Source organism: Neofelis nebulosa, chromosome 16 (genome assembly GCF_028018385.1).
Source record: "Neofelis nebulosa isolate mNeoNeb1 chromosome 16, mNeoNeb1.pri, whole genome shotgun sequence".
In the NCBI taxonomy this organism is placed as follows: Eukaryota; Metazoa; Chordata; class Mammalia; order Carnivora; family Felidae; genus Neofelis; species Neofelis nebulosa.
The window spans coordinates 24,360,146-24,378,681 of record NC_080797.1 but is presented as its reverse complement, the minus strand read 5'-3'; the positions used below and the strand labels follow the sequence as shown (position 1 = coordinate 24,378,681).

At 40.4% G+C, this 18,536-nt stretch overlaps 1 protein-coding gene across 1 annotated transcript in view; it reads right to left on the bottom strand.

Annotated features, from left to right (window-relative positions):
* The window catches only part of ABCA10 (ATP binding cassette subfamily A member 10), a 74,297-nt gene that overhangs the window by 31,454 nt on the left and 24,307 nt on the right, over positions 1–18,536 (bottom strand). The window contains exons 10-21 of the mRNA XM_058702726.1: positions 17,302–17,470; positions 12,895–12,950; positions 10,741–10,851; positions 9,997–10,172; positions 9,460–9,579; positions 9,085–9,223; positions 7,416–7,506; positions 5,843–5,982; positions 4,911–5,030; positions 2,935–3,133; positions 910–1,076; positions 32–165 (exon numbers count right to left, since the gene is read on the bottom strand). Of these exons, the coding sequence (XP_058558709.1) occupies positions 32–165; positions 910–1,076; positions 2,935–3,133; positions 4,911–5,030; positions 5,843–5,982; positions 7,416–7,506; positions 9,085–9,223; positions 9,460–9,579; positions 9,997–10,172; positions 10,741–10,851; positions 12,895–12,950; positions 17,302–17,470 (1,622 nt within the window). The remainder of the gene's footprint in view (positions 1–31; positions 166–909; positions 1,077–2,934; positions 3,134–4,910; positions 5,031–5,842; positions 5,983–7,415; positions 7,507–9,084; positions 9,224–9,459; positions 9,580–9,996; positions 10,173–10,740; positions 10,852–12,894; positions 12,951–17,301; positions 17,471–18,536) is intronic.

The following is an 18,536-nucleotide window of genomic DNA, read 5'->3' as shown; positions in this document are numbered from 1 at the left end:
ATGATTCAACAGTACATGGATGCAAACATACCTTCCGGTCACCAGACACTATGATGGCTCCATTGTAGGAAGGATCATCAGAGCCATTTCTATTTCTAAAATCATCTACTTCCAGAAGTATATCCTGACGCTTCAGTGCCTGCATAAAGTCTTCAATATTTGATCCTAATGTAATCAACGAAGGAAGACAGAATAACATCAAGGAACCCAACGTCTAAGCTTTAAAATAGCAAAGATGTCTCCTCACGTTAAGGAATGCCCAGGATAACATGGTAAGGACCTTCACTCTCTGAGAATATCCTGAGATTAATTCCGATGCTGGGACAATGAAATGTGGTCTACTATCTTGAGTGCAACAGACTCCTTTCAGAAATATGTTCGCGGATTTTGTACTTCTTATGAAGGGAAAAGGATTTATTCCTGAGGGCTAGATTTGCAATTCTCACAGAAAGAAAACTTTTTATTAGCGATTTTTATAAACTCTGCCAGATGTCTGTAATGTTTGTAGCTACAAATACTATATACAAAATACATACCTCCTAAGCTAGGCTCGTTCTACTGATGATACAAATCGGTCCTACTCATTATCTAACCTGTTGTATGTGGCCAACTCTGCAGTGATATTTACTGTCCGAGGGACCCGTTCAAGACATCTTCATGAGATGAAGGTAATTGGATATTATCCATTATGTCCATTACTTTTCTTGGTTTGAAAACATGTTATCAATTTCCTTAATTTGAAAACAAAGCAAGCTCTGGACACACACACCGCTTCTCCCCCTTGCCGCTCAAGCTATTTTTTTTTTTTTCAAGCTATTTTTAATATAGGTCTTTTTTGCTGCTCGGGTTTGTGTTTCAAAAGATCTTTGATGATAAAAACCAAGAGTAGATTTAATACCTATTTCTCACCTGTATTGTTGATGACCAATAGACTGGTAAGAGGAGTCTGTGAGGGTTGTTCCAGAGAAAGAAAATACATACTGGATGAGAGCTCCCGACAATGAGTGGAATGAGATAATGCAACCACTATCTTCACAGAAATGGTAGGGATTAAAGGAATACCAAGTAACAGTAACCTAAGTAAAAGAAAATTAAAATGCAAGTCTAAAACATCTTCCCTCCAACTATTTAAGTCACAAAACATGCCATAGAAATGCCAACTTTTGGAAATTCAACATACAAATATGGCGGTTAGTTACATAAAATGACAATGGCGTTAATCTGAAAGAGGGCTCAAAATTTTTCGTAAATCATATCACACTGCGAGATTTCCAAGGATAATAAGAGCATCAAAAGAGAAGGTGAAATCCAAGTGGGTTCCTCTGGTGGGTGTGCTGGTTGATCAGGACAACAGGGAAAACATTGGATGGGATATCAGGAGCCTCTAACAGCCTATCTACATAGTTTTAAAGGGAAAGAAGCCTTATTTCACACTGCCCTCAAACTTGCAATGTGTACAATTTCAAGTACCATTTTAACTTGCATCAGCTGTTGTTTTGTGTATACTTTAATTTTCATGAAACTAGAGGCCATATTTAATGCACAGTTTTCAGGTCCTAGAATGCATTCTTCCAGTCAAACTACCAGTTGGAAATCTCTCAAGTAATCCTTTTGTTTCTCTAGTTAAAGTTGGTGAGTCCACTCTTTGCAACGACTTCTTTCGCATCAGACCTCAGGCCCTACCACCTTCTCCCTTCACAGGGGAAAAATGAAGTCCAAACTCTCGCTGATCTTATCACCTCCCCTCCAAGGACAGAAAACATTTCCATCCCCTCAGTCTGTCCTTCTGCTGTACTAGATGTTATCTCTGCTCACTACCAAAGCTCAGTTCTTCTCAATACTGCTCTGAACCCAGACCTTTGCCACCCACCCTGACACCTTGCTTTGTTAGCTCATCTTTCATTGTTTTCATCCTACTGGCATATTCTTACCATGGCTGAAGCATTTTCTAATGTCTCCCATTGATCAACGGGGGGGGGGGGGAGGCAACAACAAAGAAAAAAAAAGGAAACTTCCCGACTTCAATCTCTCTTCAGCTATTACCTATCTTTCTACTTCCCTCCATGGCCAAGCACCTTGAAAGAGTTATCTATTTTCAGATCTTCTCGTCTTAAAACCTTTCATGACTTCCCTTTTGGCCAAATACAATTGATGCTTTCTGCTCTAAACTGGGGTTCTCTCCCTCCTATTTACTAATCCCTTCACGTTTTCCAGTCTTGGCTCAAATGTGACCATTTCAAAGAGGCCAACACTGATCACCTTATTTAGAACTATAACGAACCCCTAACTCCCACCAGCCCTTCCCATCCCTTTACTCTATTTTGTGTCACCTACCATATAATTTATTTAGTTTCTATATTTGTTATTTGTTATCTTTTCCTCCCAGCCAGAAGGTAAACACCATAGCACCTACAACAATGCCTAGCACATAACAAGCCTCAATAAGGATTTGTGACATAATAAATGATTAACTTATTTATCGGGTAATTATTTAATTAGTATTTTTCTCCCCCACATGATATAAGTCTAAAGGCCTTTTCAGTTGTACTCACTTCTGTAGGATGGTACTATAGGCACTGGAAAGACATTTATTAAACACATGAAGAAATTAATAGACTTGTTTTCTTCACGTTTGAACTTTTCGGCTCATATTGACTCATATTGGCTCATATTGAGAGATTTAAAGTAGGCTGATACTGGGGAGCCTGGGTGGCTCAGTTGGTTCAGTGTCCAACTCTTGATTTCGGCTCAGGTCATGATCTCATGGTTTGTGAGTTTGAGCCCCGCATCAGGCTCTGTGCTAACAGTGTAGATAGAGCCTGCTTGGGATTCTCTCTCTTCCTCGGTCTCTGCCCCTTCCCTGTTTGCTCTCTCTCGCTCTCACAATAAATAAATAAAGTAGACTCAATGAAAAGAGAGCCATCTGATACTTACAAGGACAAAAGAAGTTTCCTCTCATGCCTTAACTTTAAGAAGCGAAGCCTTGCCATTGCACACACCTGTCGTCTCCAGAGAGTTCTGGTACTGATGGCCTTTCTCAATCCAGGAAGAGAGCAAGGAGCCTCTTGCATTTCAGACTCAGTTCCAGCATCCCTTGTCTCATTGACTTTCTCCTGTTTCCAAATGCCAACATCTGTAGCCATGTAGTAAACCATTATAATGGGCTACACTATTTGTACTTTCTCTTTAGAAACTTCGAAAGCGACACCAGAATATTTTGAAACGGTACTTTTAACAAGTTAAGCTACTGATATCCATAACTCGTACATTGAAAATGTGTCCTTCAGACAAATATAATGGATCACAATGAGTGAGTAAATTAACTTTTGAGACCGGGTTAGGCTTCTTGGGAAGCATTTATTCTTTCAAACCAATAGCAGCGTATTACCAAGGGATTTTTGCAGAGCGAGTTTTATGCGAAAACACGAGGATAAATGTATGTAACTGAGTTTTTAAAAGGTCTGCTCTGTCATTTGGAGCTCCTCCACAGAATTACTGATGACTGACACCCCAGTGACTATTTCAAGACACTGGTTTTAAGGAATAGAAAGTCCATGAAAGACCTCTTGTTCAAATCCCACATATGCCTCGTGGCAGCTGTTATGTCTTGGCTAATCACTCAACTTCTCCAAATCTTAGTGTTCTCCCTGCATAACACAGTTATGATGGGAATTAAGAACAACGTAATCCAACAGCTGAGCACAATGGCTGGCACATAGTTAGCCCCGAAATGCCTCTAATGATTATTATCACAAACCGAACTAAGGGAACATATCATCTTATCGAGTTACCTGTTGTTAATATATTAATGAGAATTAATTTACGAGCTAAGTAAGAGTACATTTTTATAGAGAATGGCAGGTAAGAGACAAAGCCAGGACTCATGACATTAGCAGGAAGCTATTGATGATAAAGGACAAGTGGGCATTGCAAAGGGACGTGTTACTGCCATAAGAGGGAGACAAATGTTACAAAGTAATTACCCAGCACCAGGTCTGATAATGTTAGATATAAAATAATTACAATACTTTTAGGGGCGCCTGGGTGGCTTAGTCAGTTAAGCGTCTGACTTTGGCTCAGGTCATGATCGCGTGGTTCATGAGTTTAAGCCCTGCATCGGGCTCTCTGCTGTCAGTGTGGAGCCCGCTTTGGATCCTCTGTCCCCTTCTCTCTCTGCTCCTCCCCCACTTGCTCGAATGTGCTCTCTCTCTCTCTGTCTCAAAAATAAATAAACACTACAAAAATTTAAATAAAAATAAAATAACTATGATTCTTTTAAAAGCAGGCAACCCTGGGGCGCCTGGGTGGCGCAGTCGGTTAAGCGTCCGACTTCAGCCAGGTCACGATCTCGCGGTCCGTGAGTTCGAGCCCCGCGTCAGGCTCTGGGCTGATGGCTCGGAGCCTGGAGCCTGTTTCCGATTCTGTGTCTCCCTCTCTCTCTGCCCCTCTCCCGCCCGTTCGTGCTCTGTCTCTCTCTGTCCCAAAAATAAATAAAAACATTAAAAAAAAAAAAAAAAAAAAAAAAGGCATATTGGGGCACCTGGGTGGCTCAGTCGGTTAAGCATCTGACTTCAGCTCAGGTCGTGATCTCGCGGTCCGTGAGTTCGAGCCCCGCGTCGGGCTCTGGGCCGATGGCTCGGAGCCTGGAGCCTGTTTCCGATTCTGTGTCTCCCTCTCTCTCTGCCCCTCCCCCGTTCATGCTCTGTCTCTCTCTGTCCCAAAAATAAATAAAAAACGTTGAAAAAAAAAATTTAAAAAAAAATAAAAATAAAAAAAAATAAAAGCAGGCAACCCTATACCTAATAGACATTCTAGGCAGAATTCCACATAAAGATCTACAAATATGACACTACATGGTCATTTTCTGTTTTTTTCTTTCTTAATTTTCTGCTAGACATGCATTATTATACCTGGCTCATCAATTGTTGATTTGCCTTCTAGATTCAAGAAGACTTCATTCAGAGTTGTCATGGAAACATCATAATTCATTATGCCCTGATTAGAACACTTTTCAAGATCCCTGTAAAGATCTAAAAAGAAGAAGGTAATAAATTAATGCAATTAAAATTGCTGATAAATACACTGAAATCCCAAAGATCACTCAGAATAGATAAATCTAAAAGCATTTTCAAATTAAAGCTGCCACAATAATCCAATAAAAACATCCCCATGTTCTCTGGTCCTTCAAATCAATTTTATTATTTTAAATCTCTTTTTTATTTCAGAAGCTTTAACATTTCTTGTATCACCATGGCCATGTGTGAGTATGTATGTCTACTTAAAAAGTCATCAAGCGGCTCCTGGGTGGCCTCGTCGGTTAGGCATCTGACTTTGGCTCAGGTCACGATCTCGTGATTCGTGAGTTCAAGCCCCGAGCTGGGCTCTGTGCTGACAGCTCAGAGCCTGGAGCCTGCTTCAGATTCTGTCTCCCTCTCTCTCTCTCTGCTTCTCCCCCACTCACACTGTCTCTTTTTGTCTGCCAAAAATTAATAAAGGTTAAAAAAATTTTTTTTAAAGAAAAAAAATAATAAGGCCTTATTTAACCTGTGTCTCTAACAGAAGTTAAAAGTTTTTGCTCTTTCAGAAAAGAGATATTTCAAAGCTTCATTGAATGCTGACAAAGAGAGCAAATCTGGGTTTTTCAGTGAAATACATTCATGGAAATTTTAGTTGATCTCACATGAAAACCATGTATCTGATAACACACTTCATTATGTTGAAAACAGGAGGCAGAGCTCTTAGGAATAAATATTTTCATGGGTATAAGCTTTCAAATCCAACTGACAGAAGACAGAATGCATGGACACTTAGCTGTAGTCTCCGCGACCATATAGTAAGTTACCTGGAAACTTGTTTGTTCTTTCCAAGGGCAAAAGATACACAAGTTTTTCTTCACTTTCTGCTCTTAACTTGGCATCAGGGACGTGCCGCTTAATGAGGGATGTGATTCTCTCCAGATTACACATTTCATTCCTGTGTAAACTAAGGTTACAAAAGAAGCAGAAGTCTTTTGAATTCTTCTCCAACACCATGGCTCATCACAAGACAGTTTTCCATTAAATAATTTGAATATATTACAGGCGTCTCCTGCTAACTTCAGGAATCAGGTTCCCAGAAATCAGATATTCTACCTCCAAGTGCTAATAGCCTCGTTTGAATTATTTTAAATGGGAAAAAATACAAATATTACCTGTCAATTCCAAACCCCCAGCCAACTTCCTGAAATGTAGCCAAAGTAAGTTGAAATTTCAGTATACATATGATATGGATAGATAGACAGCAGGCTGGTATGTAAATACATATATATATATATATATATATATATACATATATGTATTTACATATTATATATAAATAAATAAAATATATATTGAGATATGTATATATAAAATCATGATAGGATGTAAAGTACATGAAACATTACTTCTGGATCATTAAAAAATTAATAGGGTCTTTAATAAATAATTGTGTTTTTTTGTAGCAAATGGCTTCTATTCATGCTAATAACTTGCTTGTTGATATGCTGTGCTTTCTAAATTATCCCACGTGATATTCTGACATCAAAGTTGATTCTGACGCATAAAGATGACTTGGAACACAATTTCAGACCTTCAGGGCCAATTGTTTCATTAAAAATCACTTGCTTTTTCTGGGCGGTGGGGGGGTTGGGGGGGCGGCGCCTGGGTGGCTCAGTTGGTTACGCATCCGATTCTTGATTTTTGCTCAGGTAATGATCTCATGGTTTGTGAGTTTGAGCCCCACGTAGAGCTTTGCACTGAGAGTGCAGAGCCTGTATGGGATTCTCTCTCCACACCTCCTCCTCTGCCCCCCACTCCTCCCACACTATGTCTCTCCCACTCTCTCTCTCTCTCTCTCTCAAAAAAAAATAAATAAACTAAAATTTTTTTTAAATTACTTGCTTTTTGAAAACATAATTATAAATTTTTATATATTAGCCAAGAAATGTTTTATTGAAAGATATATAAGCATTTGGAAATCTACATGTTTTAAACCAAGAAACAACCAACAAGGAACATGTCAATGAGGGAGATACATTGTACTGTTTATTGTAAATCAATTTCCACCAAATATTAGGTTGGTTTTCTTATACCTCTAGAGGATTACATGAAATGCCACCCCTTGTATCGACAGTCATATTAAAGAGCTACTCCCATGGGCGACTGGGTGACTCAGTCAGTTAAGTGTCCGACTTTGACTCAGATCATGATCTCACGGTTCATGAGTTGGAGCCCCGCATCAGGCTCTGTGCTGACAGCTCAGAGCCCAGAGCCTGCTTTGGATTCTATGTCTCCCTCTCTCTCTGCCCTTCCCCTGCTTGCACTCTGTCTCTTTGTCACTCAAAGATAAATAAACATTAAAAAAATTTTTTTAAAGTTACTCCCAGAATACATTACCTTAAATGATATCCAATACCCCATTTTTGCTTCAGGAACAAAGATGACCCTGCACATTTCAACTTCCCATTAGACAGAAACACTTTCCTATCTGAGTAGAAAGAAAGAAAGAATAAATTATGTGAATTCCTTATATGGGTATATTCTCTGCTCTGGAGACCAACACACTGAATGGGTTTTTCAGTATGAATGTAGTCTCATATGACTGAGCTTCTGGGTACAGCACCATTTCTCATCCCCATGCCTACTTTGAAGCAGGACTCAGAAATTCACTGCGTCCCTCACGGGTTATCCAATGGCATAAAACATTACAAGGAGGCCCAATCTTCATTCAACTCTCCCTTCGTGCACATACTTTACTATGTAACTTTGCAGTGTTCTCTCACCATGATCAAGGAGATCTGCTCTACCCCTTGATATCTGCCTCCACCATGCGATTTTCTTTGGTCAATGCCATGTTGCCTACTTTGGCCAATAGAGGCTTGAAATGGGCTTATGCATTGGGACTTGGTCTCTAGAGCCTTAGTTCCTGCCATGAGAATGCCTGGGGTAGTCTGCTGGAAGATGAAATACATCTAGAGTGGGGCTGTCACCTAAGTCACCTTAGGTTATCCAACGGCCCTTGCCAATGGCCATTCAACTACCAGACATAAGTGAACCCAAAGATGGGAAAATCTCTCTAAGTGAGCCCACCCTAAATTGCCAACTCTCCAACTTATGCACTAAATAAATGCTTATTGACTCAAGACACTATGTTTGGGGATGGCTTGTTTCATAACTTTATTGAGGCAGGAAGTAGTGGACACGGAAGTCAAGTATATTTTAAGGAAACTTAGTATAGGATCGTACTGCACATCAGACAGTAAACTTTCTCTTCTTTTCACGGTGTCCGTTTCTGACTTAATTTGTTCCAGATTCTTCCATACCTTTTTCTGACTCACTGAAACTAGTCCTCCACCTGCCACTATGTCTTAGGCAGAACATTCTCCAATATTGCATCTTCGTACCCTCGATTAGTGAAACAAAGATCCTCTTAAGAAGGCAACGAAGGCTTGTAAATTTAAAAAGATTTCCCAGAGAAAAGTTTTTTCTACTCAATAACAAAAAACTATATGAAAGTTAATATTGGAGTTTCAAAAAATCTTAAATGTACTTGTGATTAATGTAGACAGTGAAAAAAGTTACAGACAAGAAGATACATCAAGCACAGGTCTAAGAACTCAGGGGGAGTGCTTGCTTCGGCGACACATATGCTAAGAACTCATGGGGGAGCTCAGCATCCCTCTGAAGCAAAGTGCATCTTTAGAATGTCGTTACTCGGGGCGCCTGGGTGGCGCAGTCGGTTAAGCGTCCGACTTCAGCCAGGTCACGATCTCGCGGTCCGTGAGTTCGAGCCCCGCGTCAGGCTCTGGGCTGATGGCTCGGAGCCTGGAGCCTGTTTCCGATTCTGTGTCTCCCTCTCTCTCTGCCCCTCCCCCGTTCATGCTCTGTCTCTCTCTGTCCCCAAAATAAATAAAAAACGTTGAAAAAAAATTAAAAAAAAAAAAAAGAATGTCGTTACTCAAATGGACTTTAAGCAAGATTCTCTTTAAAAAAAAAAAGACTATAGACAATATCTCTCATGTTAAGTCCTTAAATAACTAGTTAGAAGAAAGAAGCCAAGAATCACCAGCCAAGATGTCAGCCTCATCCATAGTCTGGGTACTAAAAAGGATCACACGGTTTGCTTTCCGCTCCTTGAGGAGGTTCCAAACTTGGTGCTTTGAAAAAGGATCCAGTCCAGTAGTTGGCTCATCCAGCAGCAAAACCTACAGACAAGGAAGAGTATGAAAGTATCTTTCAGTTCCAAGTGAGGACCTTCAGAAAGTTGCATGGAAACCCATATAATTCCTAGATTCAAATACAGCCTTCCACGGGATTCCCCAGAGGCTTGTATGGCCCCCTATCACAAATTTCCTCTCATATTTGGCAGAGTTTAGACTTTAATGATAGCTTGATATCCTTCAGTACAAATTAATTTCAAAAAAAATTTTTTCCCTCTTACCTGAGGATCTCCTAAAAGGGCAATCCCAAGTGTCAGTTTTCTCTTTTGTCCACCAGTCAATTTTTTAGCAATAACGTCTTGAGTGTTTTGTATGTCCAATTCCATTATGACTCTTTTCACCTATCAAAAAAACCCATCTACATAATACAAAATATTTTACTTCAATCAGTTTTTCTAATAATCAGGAGAAATCTATTCTAAGAACTTCATCAACTTTATTTATGAAAAAATAAAGTAATAGTTAAAAAAAATATGGTCACGCGGGACGCCTGCGTGGCTCAGCCAGTTGAGTGACCGACTTCGGCTCAGGTCATGATATCACGGTTTGTGGGTTCGAGCCCCGCGTCGGGCTCTGTGCTGATGGCTCAGAGCCTGGAGCTTGCTTCGGATTCTGTGTCTCCCTCTCTCTCTGTTCCAACCCCACTCGTGCTATCTCTGTCTCTCTCAAAAATAAATAAACATAAAAAAATTCTAAAAATATGGTCAAGAGCAAAGTAAAGTATTTTCAAAGCCACCAATTTGAATATGTTCACCTACCTCTTGTTCCACTTCCTTGGACTGAATCCCTTTTATTTTAGCAAATAGCCTGAGGTTTTCTCTCACAGTCAGAAAGTCAAATTGAATATTGAATTGTGGACAAAATCCAATGTTCATTCTAGTTTCTTCCATGTTCGTTATTTCAGAGAGTTGGGTATTATAAATAGTGGCTGATCCTAAAATAGAAATTTTATTTTATTTCATTTTATTTTAATGTTTATTTTGAGAGACAGAGAGAGAGAGAGACAGAGACAGAGAGTGAGTGGGGGCGGGGCAGAGAGAGAGGAAGACACAGAATCCAAAGCAGGCTCCAGGCTCTGAGATGTCAGCACAGAGCCCGATGTGGGGCTCGAACTCATGAACCGTGAGATCATGACCTGAGCCGAAGTCAAACGCTTAACTGAGCCACCCAGGCACCCCTAGAAATTTTATTCACCACCAGGATAGTAACTCTGTGAAGAGTGATAATATGGGATACTAATTGAAGAAACCTCACATTTTATAATTGTATAATTAATACATTTAATTTCAGATTATTTAATTTCAGAAATTCAGATTATTCTCAACACAAATATCAGGGTCTATGGCAATGCCAAGAATACAGGGAACGGCAAACAATAGCAAAGCGGAGATACAAGCTTTCTCATGAATTTATATAAATATGAAATAAATATTTCCTATTCTAAATTACCCAACTGTGTAAACAGCCTGCTTAATCAGCCGCTTGTGAAACTATTTCCTTACCTTTCGTAGGAACAGACAACCCACTAAGAATGTTCAGCAGTGTCGATTTACCAGCACCGTTATGTCCAAGGATTGCAGTCACTTGTCCTTCATATATGTCAAGAAATATGCCTGTTTTAGGATAAAAGGTGAAAAGTAGCCTTTGGACCATATTCAGATGGAATGGACCTTAAAAAAGTCACAAGAGTCAAATATATCTTAGCACTTCATTTCACTGGTATTCGGAGATGTCCCCTGTAAGATGACGTATTTAGTTGTGTCTATGAAGAAAAAAAACCTTAATTTCTCTGGAGAAATTGGATCAAGACTGAGAAATAAATGTCTGCCTTTCTCCCTGCCCAAATCCTTTGAGTGTCAATGAATATATCAATTTGATGTTAAAGAATAGCCTTTGCTACCAGGAATAAAGCAGAGTAAAGAGAGTATTTGCTTCCTGGGTAAAGGAAAGCGGTGTGGAAGAACATTCCACAGAGGCTCCCAGAGCAGAGACAGAAGGGCCAGATATAGAGGGAAGGGGTATTTATTCGATATTTAGAGGGAGGGTGGACCAGTTGAGGAGAGGATCGTAAAGTTTCCCCAGGCACTGGTCACTGTTCTGTTCCGTATGACAAAAGTATGGACGTGGCCTCTAGAGGGGGTCTGCTGGGACCCAGGACATGTCACAGGCATTTTTTTTTATATGAGTGCTTAGGACTTGATCGTGGTTTTCTTTAATATTTGAAAAATTATCTGACTCCATGGAGAAACAATAGAGGTCCATTAGCATCCTAGAACTTTTAGACATTCTCTAAAGATTGACAACAGATGGAATTCTATTGTCAGAGAATATAAAAACCAGGCAAACCGCTGCCCAAAACAGATGATGGAAAGTTCTCTGAAAGTAAAAACAATGCTGGTGATACTTCAAGCTCCGTTTGACAAATCTAAGTCACAGATTATAAACTTGCCTAAGTGGTGGGAACGCAAACGGGCGCAGCTGCTCGAGATCAGTGTGGAGGTTCCTCAAAAAGTTAACAAGAGAACTACCCTACGACCCAGCAATTGTACTACTAGGTATTTATCCAAAGGATGCAAGAATGTTGATTCAAAGGGGCACATGCACCCCAATGTTTAGAGCAGCACCATCGACAATAGCCAAATTATGGAAAGAGCCCAAATGTCCATCGATGGATGAATGGATAAAGATGTGGTGTATATATATATATATATATATATATATATATATATATATATATACATACACACACACACACACACACACACACACACACACACTGGAGTATTACTCGGCAGTCAAAAAGAATGAAATCTTGCCATTTGCAACTATGTGGATGGAACTGGAGGGTATTACGCTAAGCAAAATAAGTCAATCAGAGAAAGATAAATATCATATGATTTCACTCATATGTGGAATTTAAGAAACAAAACAGATGAACATGGGGAAGGGCAGGAAAAATAATGTAAAAACAGAGGGAGACAAACCGTAAGAGACTCTTAAATACAGAGAACAAACTGAGGGTTGCTGGAGGGGAGGGGGCTGGGGATATGGGCTAAATGGGTGATGGGCATTAAGGAGGGCACCTGTTGGGATGAGCACAGGGTGTTATATGTAACTGATGAGCCACTAAATTCTACTCCTGACATCATTATTACACTATATGTTAACTAACTTGAATTTAAATAAAATGAAAAAAACCCAGCATAATTAGTACAGTCCTGTTTTTTTAAATACTATATGTAAATATATTATCGAGGACTATACCTCATAGCAGAAATGTGGTTTTTAAAAATTTTTCTTTTTATCTATATTCATCCTCTGATTTTGCACTATGACTATTTGTATTTTCAGGAAGCAAAAAAAAAAATTATTTTCATTAAAAACATCATCGGGCGCCTGGGTGGCTCAGTCGGTTGAGCGTCCGACTTCGGCTCAGGTCATGATCTCACAGTCTACAGGTTCGAGCCCCGCATCAGGCTCTGTGCTGACCACTTTCTCAGAGCCTGGAGCCTGCTTCAGATTCTGTGTCTCCTTCTCTCTCTGCCCCTGCCCCGCTCACGCTTTGTCTCACTCTGTTTCTCAAAAATAAATAAATGTAAAAAAAAAAAAAATTAAAAAAAAAAACGTCATCAAAACAATGAAGTTTTTCTCTTTACCTTGCAATGCTACTTTTTCAGGCTTTCCATCATATTCTTTTCTAATATTTCTGATTCTGAAAGAAGATTAAGCAACTTTGAGGTAAGTACATTTTTGGATAACATAGATTATGTTAACTGCCAATAATACAGTTTGCAATTGCACCTGAACCTCACAAGGTAGGGTGTTGCCTTCATAATGGGATCCAAGGAGGGCAGTGGTAAAAGCTCATACCGCCCCCCAAAAGCTTTGCCCGGACCTGCTCATACCCTTATCAAACTGGGCATTTCATGTACTCCAGGTGTTGTCCTCAGTTTGCAAATGAAGAAAAAGCCACTATTGTTAGAAAGGAAGGAAAGAAGAGGAATAAGAAGGGAGGAGGGGGGAGAGACTTTCCCTCATTCCTGCACCCCTCTCCAGCTATTAGTTAACTGTTCATCTCCTTCACGGGCACATTTATCAAAAAATAGTCTCTACTCTCTATTTCCATTTCTGTATCTCACATTTACTCCCAACCTAAAGCAACATAGCTTCCGACCCTACAACTCCATTGAAACTATCCTCAGCAAAGACACCAATGACATTCTACTGAATCCAATGGACATTTTCCAGTCATTGTTGAATGCATGCCGTATTAATGGAGCACCTGGGTGGCTCAGTCAATTAAACATCTGACTTTGGCTCAGGTCATGATCTCACGGTTCATGAGTTCGAGCCCCGCGTGGGGCTCTGAGCTACAGCATGGAGCCTGCTTTGGATCGGATCCTCTGTCTCCCTCTCTCTGCCCCTACCCTGCTCTCACATGCTCTCTCTCAAAAATAAAATAAACGTTAAAAAAAAATAGATGCTGTATTAAATATCTACTTGCTCTTTTCTTCTTTCAAGGCTTTCTTTGGCTTCTACCTTCTTGATTTTCATATCATTCTCTTACTTTTCTGCTCAGCATACTTTATGGATTCCTTAAACTGGATTCCACACTATTCCACTATTTTTCTTATTCTCAAATCTCTGCTATACAGTATTACCCACTCTCACTGCTTCAACTCTTACTTAGATTCTAATGATTCCAAGATTTGTGTCGTTATGCCTGTCTTCAAAGTCTCAAAGGTACAGCTTTTTTTTTTTATTTAAAAAAATTTTTTTAACACTTATTTATTTTTGAGACAGAGAGAGACAGAGCATGAACACGGGACGGGCAGAGAGAGAGGGAGGCACAGAATCTGAAACAGGCTCCAGGCTCTGAGCAGTCAGCACAGAGCCCGACGCAGGGCTCGAACTCATGAACCACGAGATCATGACCTGAGCCGAAGTCGGCCGCTTAACCGACTGAGCCACCCAGGCGCCCCTCAAAGGTACAGTTTTTTGCTGTATCTCCTCACCTCAAAACCACACAGCGTATATTATTTTTTCCCTCTAAACCACCCCCACTTCAGTTCTCTATGTCCTTTGGTGTTTTCAGCATCCATCCAGGAATACGAACTAAATGCCTAAGGAACGTCCACGATTCTTTCTTTACCTCTTTCTTACCTCCACCTGTGGCCCACGCAATGATTATAATTTAACCTTATGGATTTATGAATGTAACTTTATGACTTTATTTGAATTTATCCCTTTGTCACTTGTCCGTGACCTTCCAGTCCAGATTTTTGCCGTCTCTCACCTCGACCTCCGAACTTGATGGTCAGTTATCCATTCGCCTCAGCCTAGACCTTTGTCTCCAATGCAGAGGGCACACCAGGGACTACATTTCTCAGAAATCCTTCTCTGTATTGGACTTCAGAGACCTTGGGCAAGTGAAGACAGGCCATTGTTCCCTGAAGGTCATGGGGGCAGACACATGGGCAGACTCCAGATTTGAAGCAGCTGCTCAGACTTCTTGACAAACCCCGTTTTGCTGCCGCAGGTTAAGAAAACTGGTGGGCATTTGTCCAGAGAATCCCCCCATTCACAGTGGTTTACCAGCAAACTTGTCGAAACCCACCCATTTCCACACATCAGGATAAGGTCCTCAGCGGCTATGCCCCTGACTTTCTGGCTACAACTCTCTTGCATTTTCCTCTTCTATCTTTAGTACTTTTATGAATTCTTCATCCCCAGACCAAATCCCTTTACTTACACGGTATTTCCAGCAACTCCTTTTCCTGACCAACCCCAGACTGACAACCTCTGACCTGTTTCCATTTCTCCAGCTGTGTTGCCTTCAAATCCAATCCATAAAGCTGTCGAACAAAGGTCTGGTTGTCCAATTTGCCTCCCTAAAATTACTTGGTGATTCCCCACACTACACAGGACAGCCTGTCCTTCTTAATTTGGCAGACAAAACCCTATGTGATCTGATTTGGCCCATACCGCTCACGATTTACTTCTCCTTCTTCTAGCCTTGTGCTTTGAGCTCTGAAATGTCATTTTCTTGTCATTCTTCACACACACACACACACACACACACACACACACACACATTGTTTCTTGCTGTGCTATGTTGCTCACATCATACTCCCTGGTTGGAAGAACCTTCACATGCCCCACCACAATTTCTGTGACCAAGACCTTTTCCTTCTGTAAGGCTCACCTCAATAGTTATCTCCTTCTGACCTTTCCCACCACCCTTAGGCTGGGCTGAATGATCCTTCTCTCTGATGGGTTATTCTCTGCAGTCATCTCTACCACTCTTTTTACTAATTATCTATATAACTGCCTGCTTTCCCCTGGGCTGTGCCTGTCCTGAGGTTGACGGCCGCCATTACTCTTTGAATCCTAGATCTGGCAGAGGGCTTAATGGATGATGAGTAAATGAATGAAGTAACTAATTTGCCAGCAGAAATAGTCTGACCCCGAACGATCAGAGGGGCTGGTTTGAGGCACGTTGGGCTACCAAGTATAGAAGGAGGAGCTGTCAAGGTAGACGACAGGAGAGTGCGGGTTTAGACAGGCTAGAGCTCTCGTATGCCCCCCGGAGTTCAGTTCATGTCAGAGTATTAATGCCAAACTGGATCTCAGACCACGGGACAGAATTGCTGGCGGCATCCACTTAGGAGAAGTGAATGGACCACACAGCCATACCCATCTTCGTTGCCCCCTGGATGAATATAAGTCAGGGTTAGGGTTCTGAGCATTTACTGAACCACGTTGCTGAAAGATGAGCTTCTGGCCTGACTGATGGAACTCAGCCCTAATTTAACTTGTTAATCCAGGTAAAATTTCTCATGTCAACACAGCTACTGGAAGCTCATGGTAAGGGACATGATAACCTGAAATAGCTATATACGTTTTCACACAGGTGCACGGGCTGAAAAGATGACTAGCAACGGCAGAATCTGAGAAGTTCCAGCTCCAGGAAGTAGAGGGTTTTCTTCCTGATGTTTCCATGTCAGGTTTAGTTTTCTCCTTTCTCTGTCGTCTCCCTGCTCATGTCCCCTTCTCCAAGATATATTTGCCAGTCACCGTTGACCTAACTGTTTCAGAATAAGTGAACTGATGTAAGCATATCTGACTGAATTTCTTTTGGATATTCCTAATTGCAAACAGTCATTGAATGCCTATTTTGGGCCAGGCACTATTCTAAAATCTTTACACATGGTAGCTCATTTACTCTTCATAGCAAACTTTCTACCAGTGTTATGCCCATTTTTAAGATACAGAAACTGAGGCACAGAGCAGTTAAGCCATTTAGCTGGGATCACACAGTTAGCAAGCAGCAAAGCCAGGATTCAAATTGGGTGGTTTAAATCCACGGACCACATTGTAATCACTATGCTCCATTTTCTTCTCAGAAAACACTTTAAAAAAAATAACCTCACAAGAATGGAATGTCTTTTAGGAGGATTTCTCAGTAATCTCTTTTAATAGAAGAAGCAAACACCTAGAAAAGCAGGCACTAAAACATGATGAAATTAGGAATCAGGAAGTCATTGTCTATGCATCTTCCTGGGTTTCCCTGAAAACCTTTACTAATGTTTCCCTCTGCATCAAATAAGAAAATAACTAGGGCTGTTGAATTTTGCTGCTGACACTATCAGCAGCAAAATTCTATTTTTATTTAACTATTTATTTATTTAGAGAAAGAGAATGAGAGAGAGAGAGAGAAGGAGAGAGAGAGAGAACAGGAGAGGGGCAGAGAGAAAGGGAGGGAGAAATCCCAAGCAGGCCCCATGCCCAGTGCAGAACCCGACACGGGGCTCGATCTCACCACAGTGAGATCATGACCTGAGCTAAAATCAAGAGTCAGACGCTCAGCCAACTGAGCCACCCAGGAGCCCCAGTACTTCCTTTTAAAATGATGAATGAAAGAAATTTAGAATGATGGCAGAAATACCTGAAAGAATGGAACTTTCAAAAGCACATCATCTTTAACATTTGACCTGTGGTTGGTCCCTTCTACCTTAGTTCATTATAATTTTACCTATAAGTGTACATAATTGGTTAGTTACCTTATGGCTTCTTTTCCATGGAACTCCAGAGGCACCGGTTCAAAAGAGTCATCAGGGTAATGCTCGGGATTGATTTCGTCCTCGAAGACTTCATGATGAGTGTTTCGATGTTGGGACCAAAATGAAGACTTTAGGAAAAACAGTGGTGAACACGGGTGGCCACCTTCATCTGATCAATCAAGGCACATATTGTTATACACTGAATCAATCATCTACATCAGTAAAGAAAGACATTTGTCCTAGTGAAGTCTGATGCCAATTTTTTCTATACATTAATGATTTATTTTTTCCGGGCTTAAAAAAAATTTTTTTAAAAACATTTATTCATTTTTGAGAGGCAGAGAGAGACAGAGCACAAGCAGAGGAGGGGCAGAGAGAGAGGGAGACAGAATCCGAAGCAGGCTCCAGGCTCTGGGCTGTCAGCACATAGCCCAACACGGGGCTCGAACCCATGAACAGTGAGATCATGACCTGAGCCGAAGTTGGCTGCTTAACCAACTGAGCCACCCAGGCACCCCTAAAGTGTTATAAGGATTTTAAGTTACGACAGTGTTTTGGCCTTTGATGAAGTCTCAGCTCTGGTTCATCAAAATAAAAAAGCTTGTCAAAGAAGATAAAGTGGTAGCTGTTGGAAATCGTATGAAACATCAAGGACTTCCTCATTCTCGGGATTTCCAGACACTTGGATGTTTATAAAGAGAAGTTGTGTAAACTGATTCCTGCCATAGTATATGAAGAAGTATTTCAGTGTTCATAGAAAAATGAACATTGAAAATAATGAGTATATCAGTCACTATAAATCCAAAGCCAATCTTTTCAAAGCCTGAAGAATAAAACAAAACAGAAAAAATAGTTATTAAGAACAGAGAGGTAGACAAAAGGCTGGATATTTGCTGGCATATAGGAAAATGGTAAAGAGGAAGAAAATTAAAATTAAGGGATAAGAAGTGGAAAGATGGGAAATATTAAAAACCTATGAGGAAAATGAAAGAAATACAAAGCAACATGTTTCATTTATTTGATTTTATAGAAAAAAATCTTTTTGCAACCAGAAAGAGAATCCTTAAAGTTTTTAATGGCCTCATGAAATTACACAAGGATTTTCATCAAGGCGGTTCATATCATTCCAAGGCAAAATGGATTTTATGTATTATTGACTAAAAATTGTTGGACATTCAAATGGACTTACATTTTAATGGTAAGAAAGGAGAATAGAGCAATAATTAATAGGAATT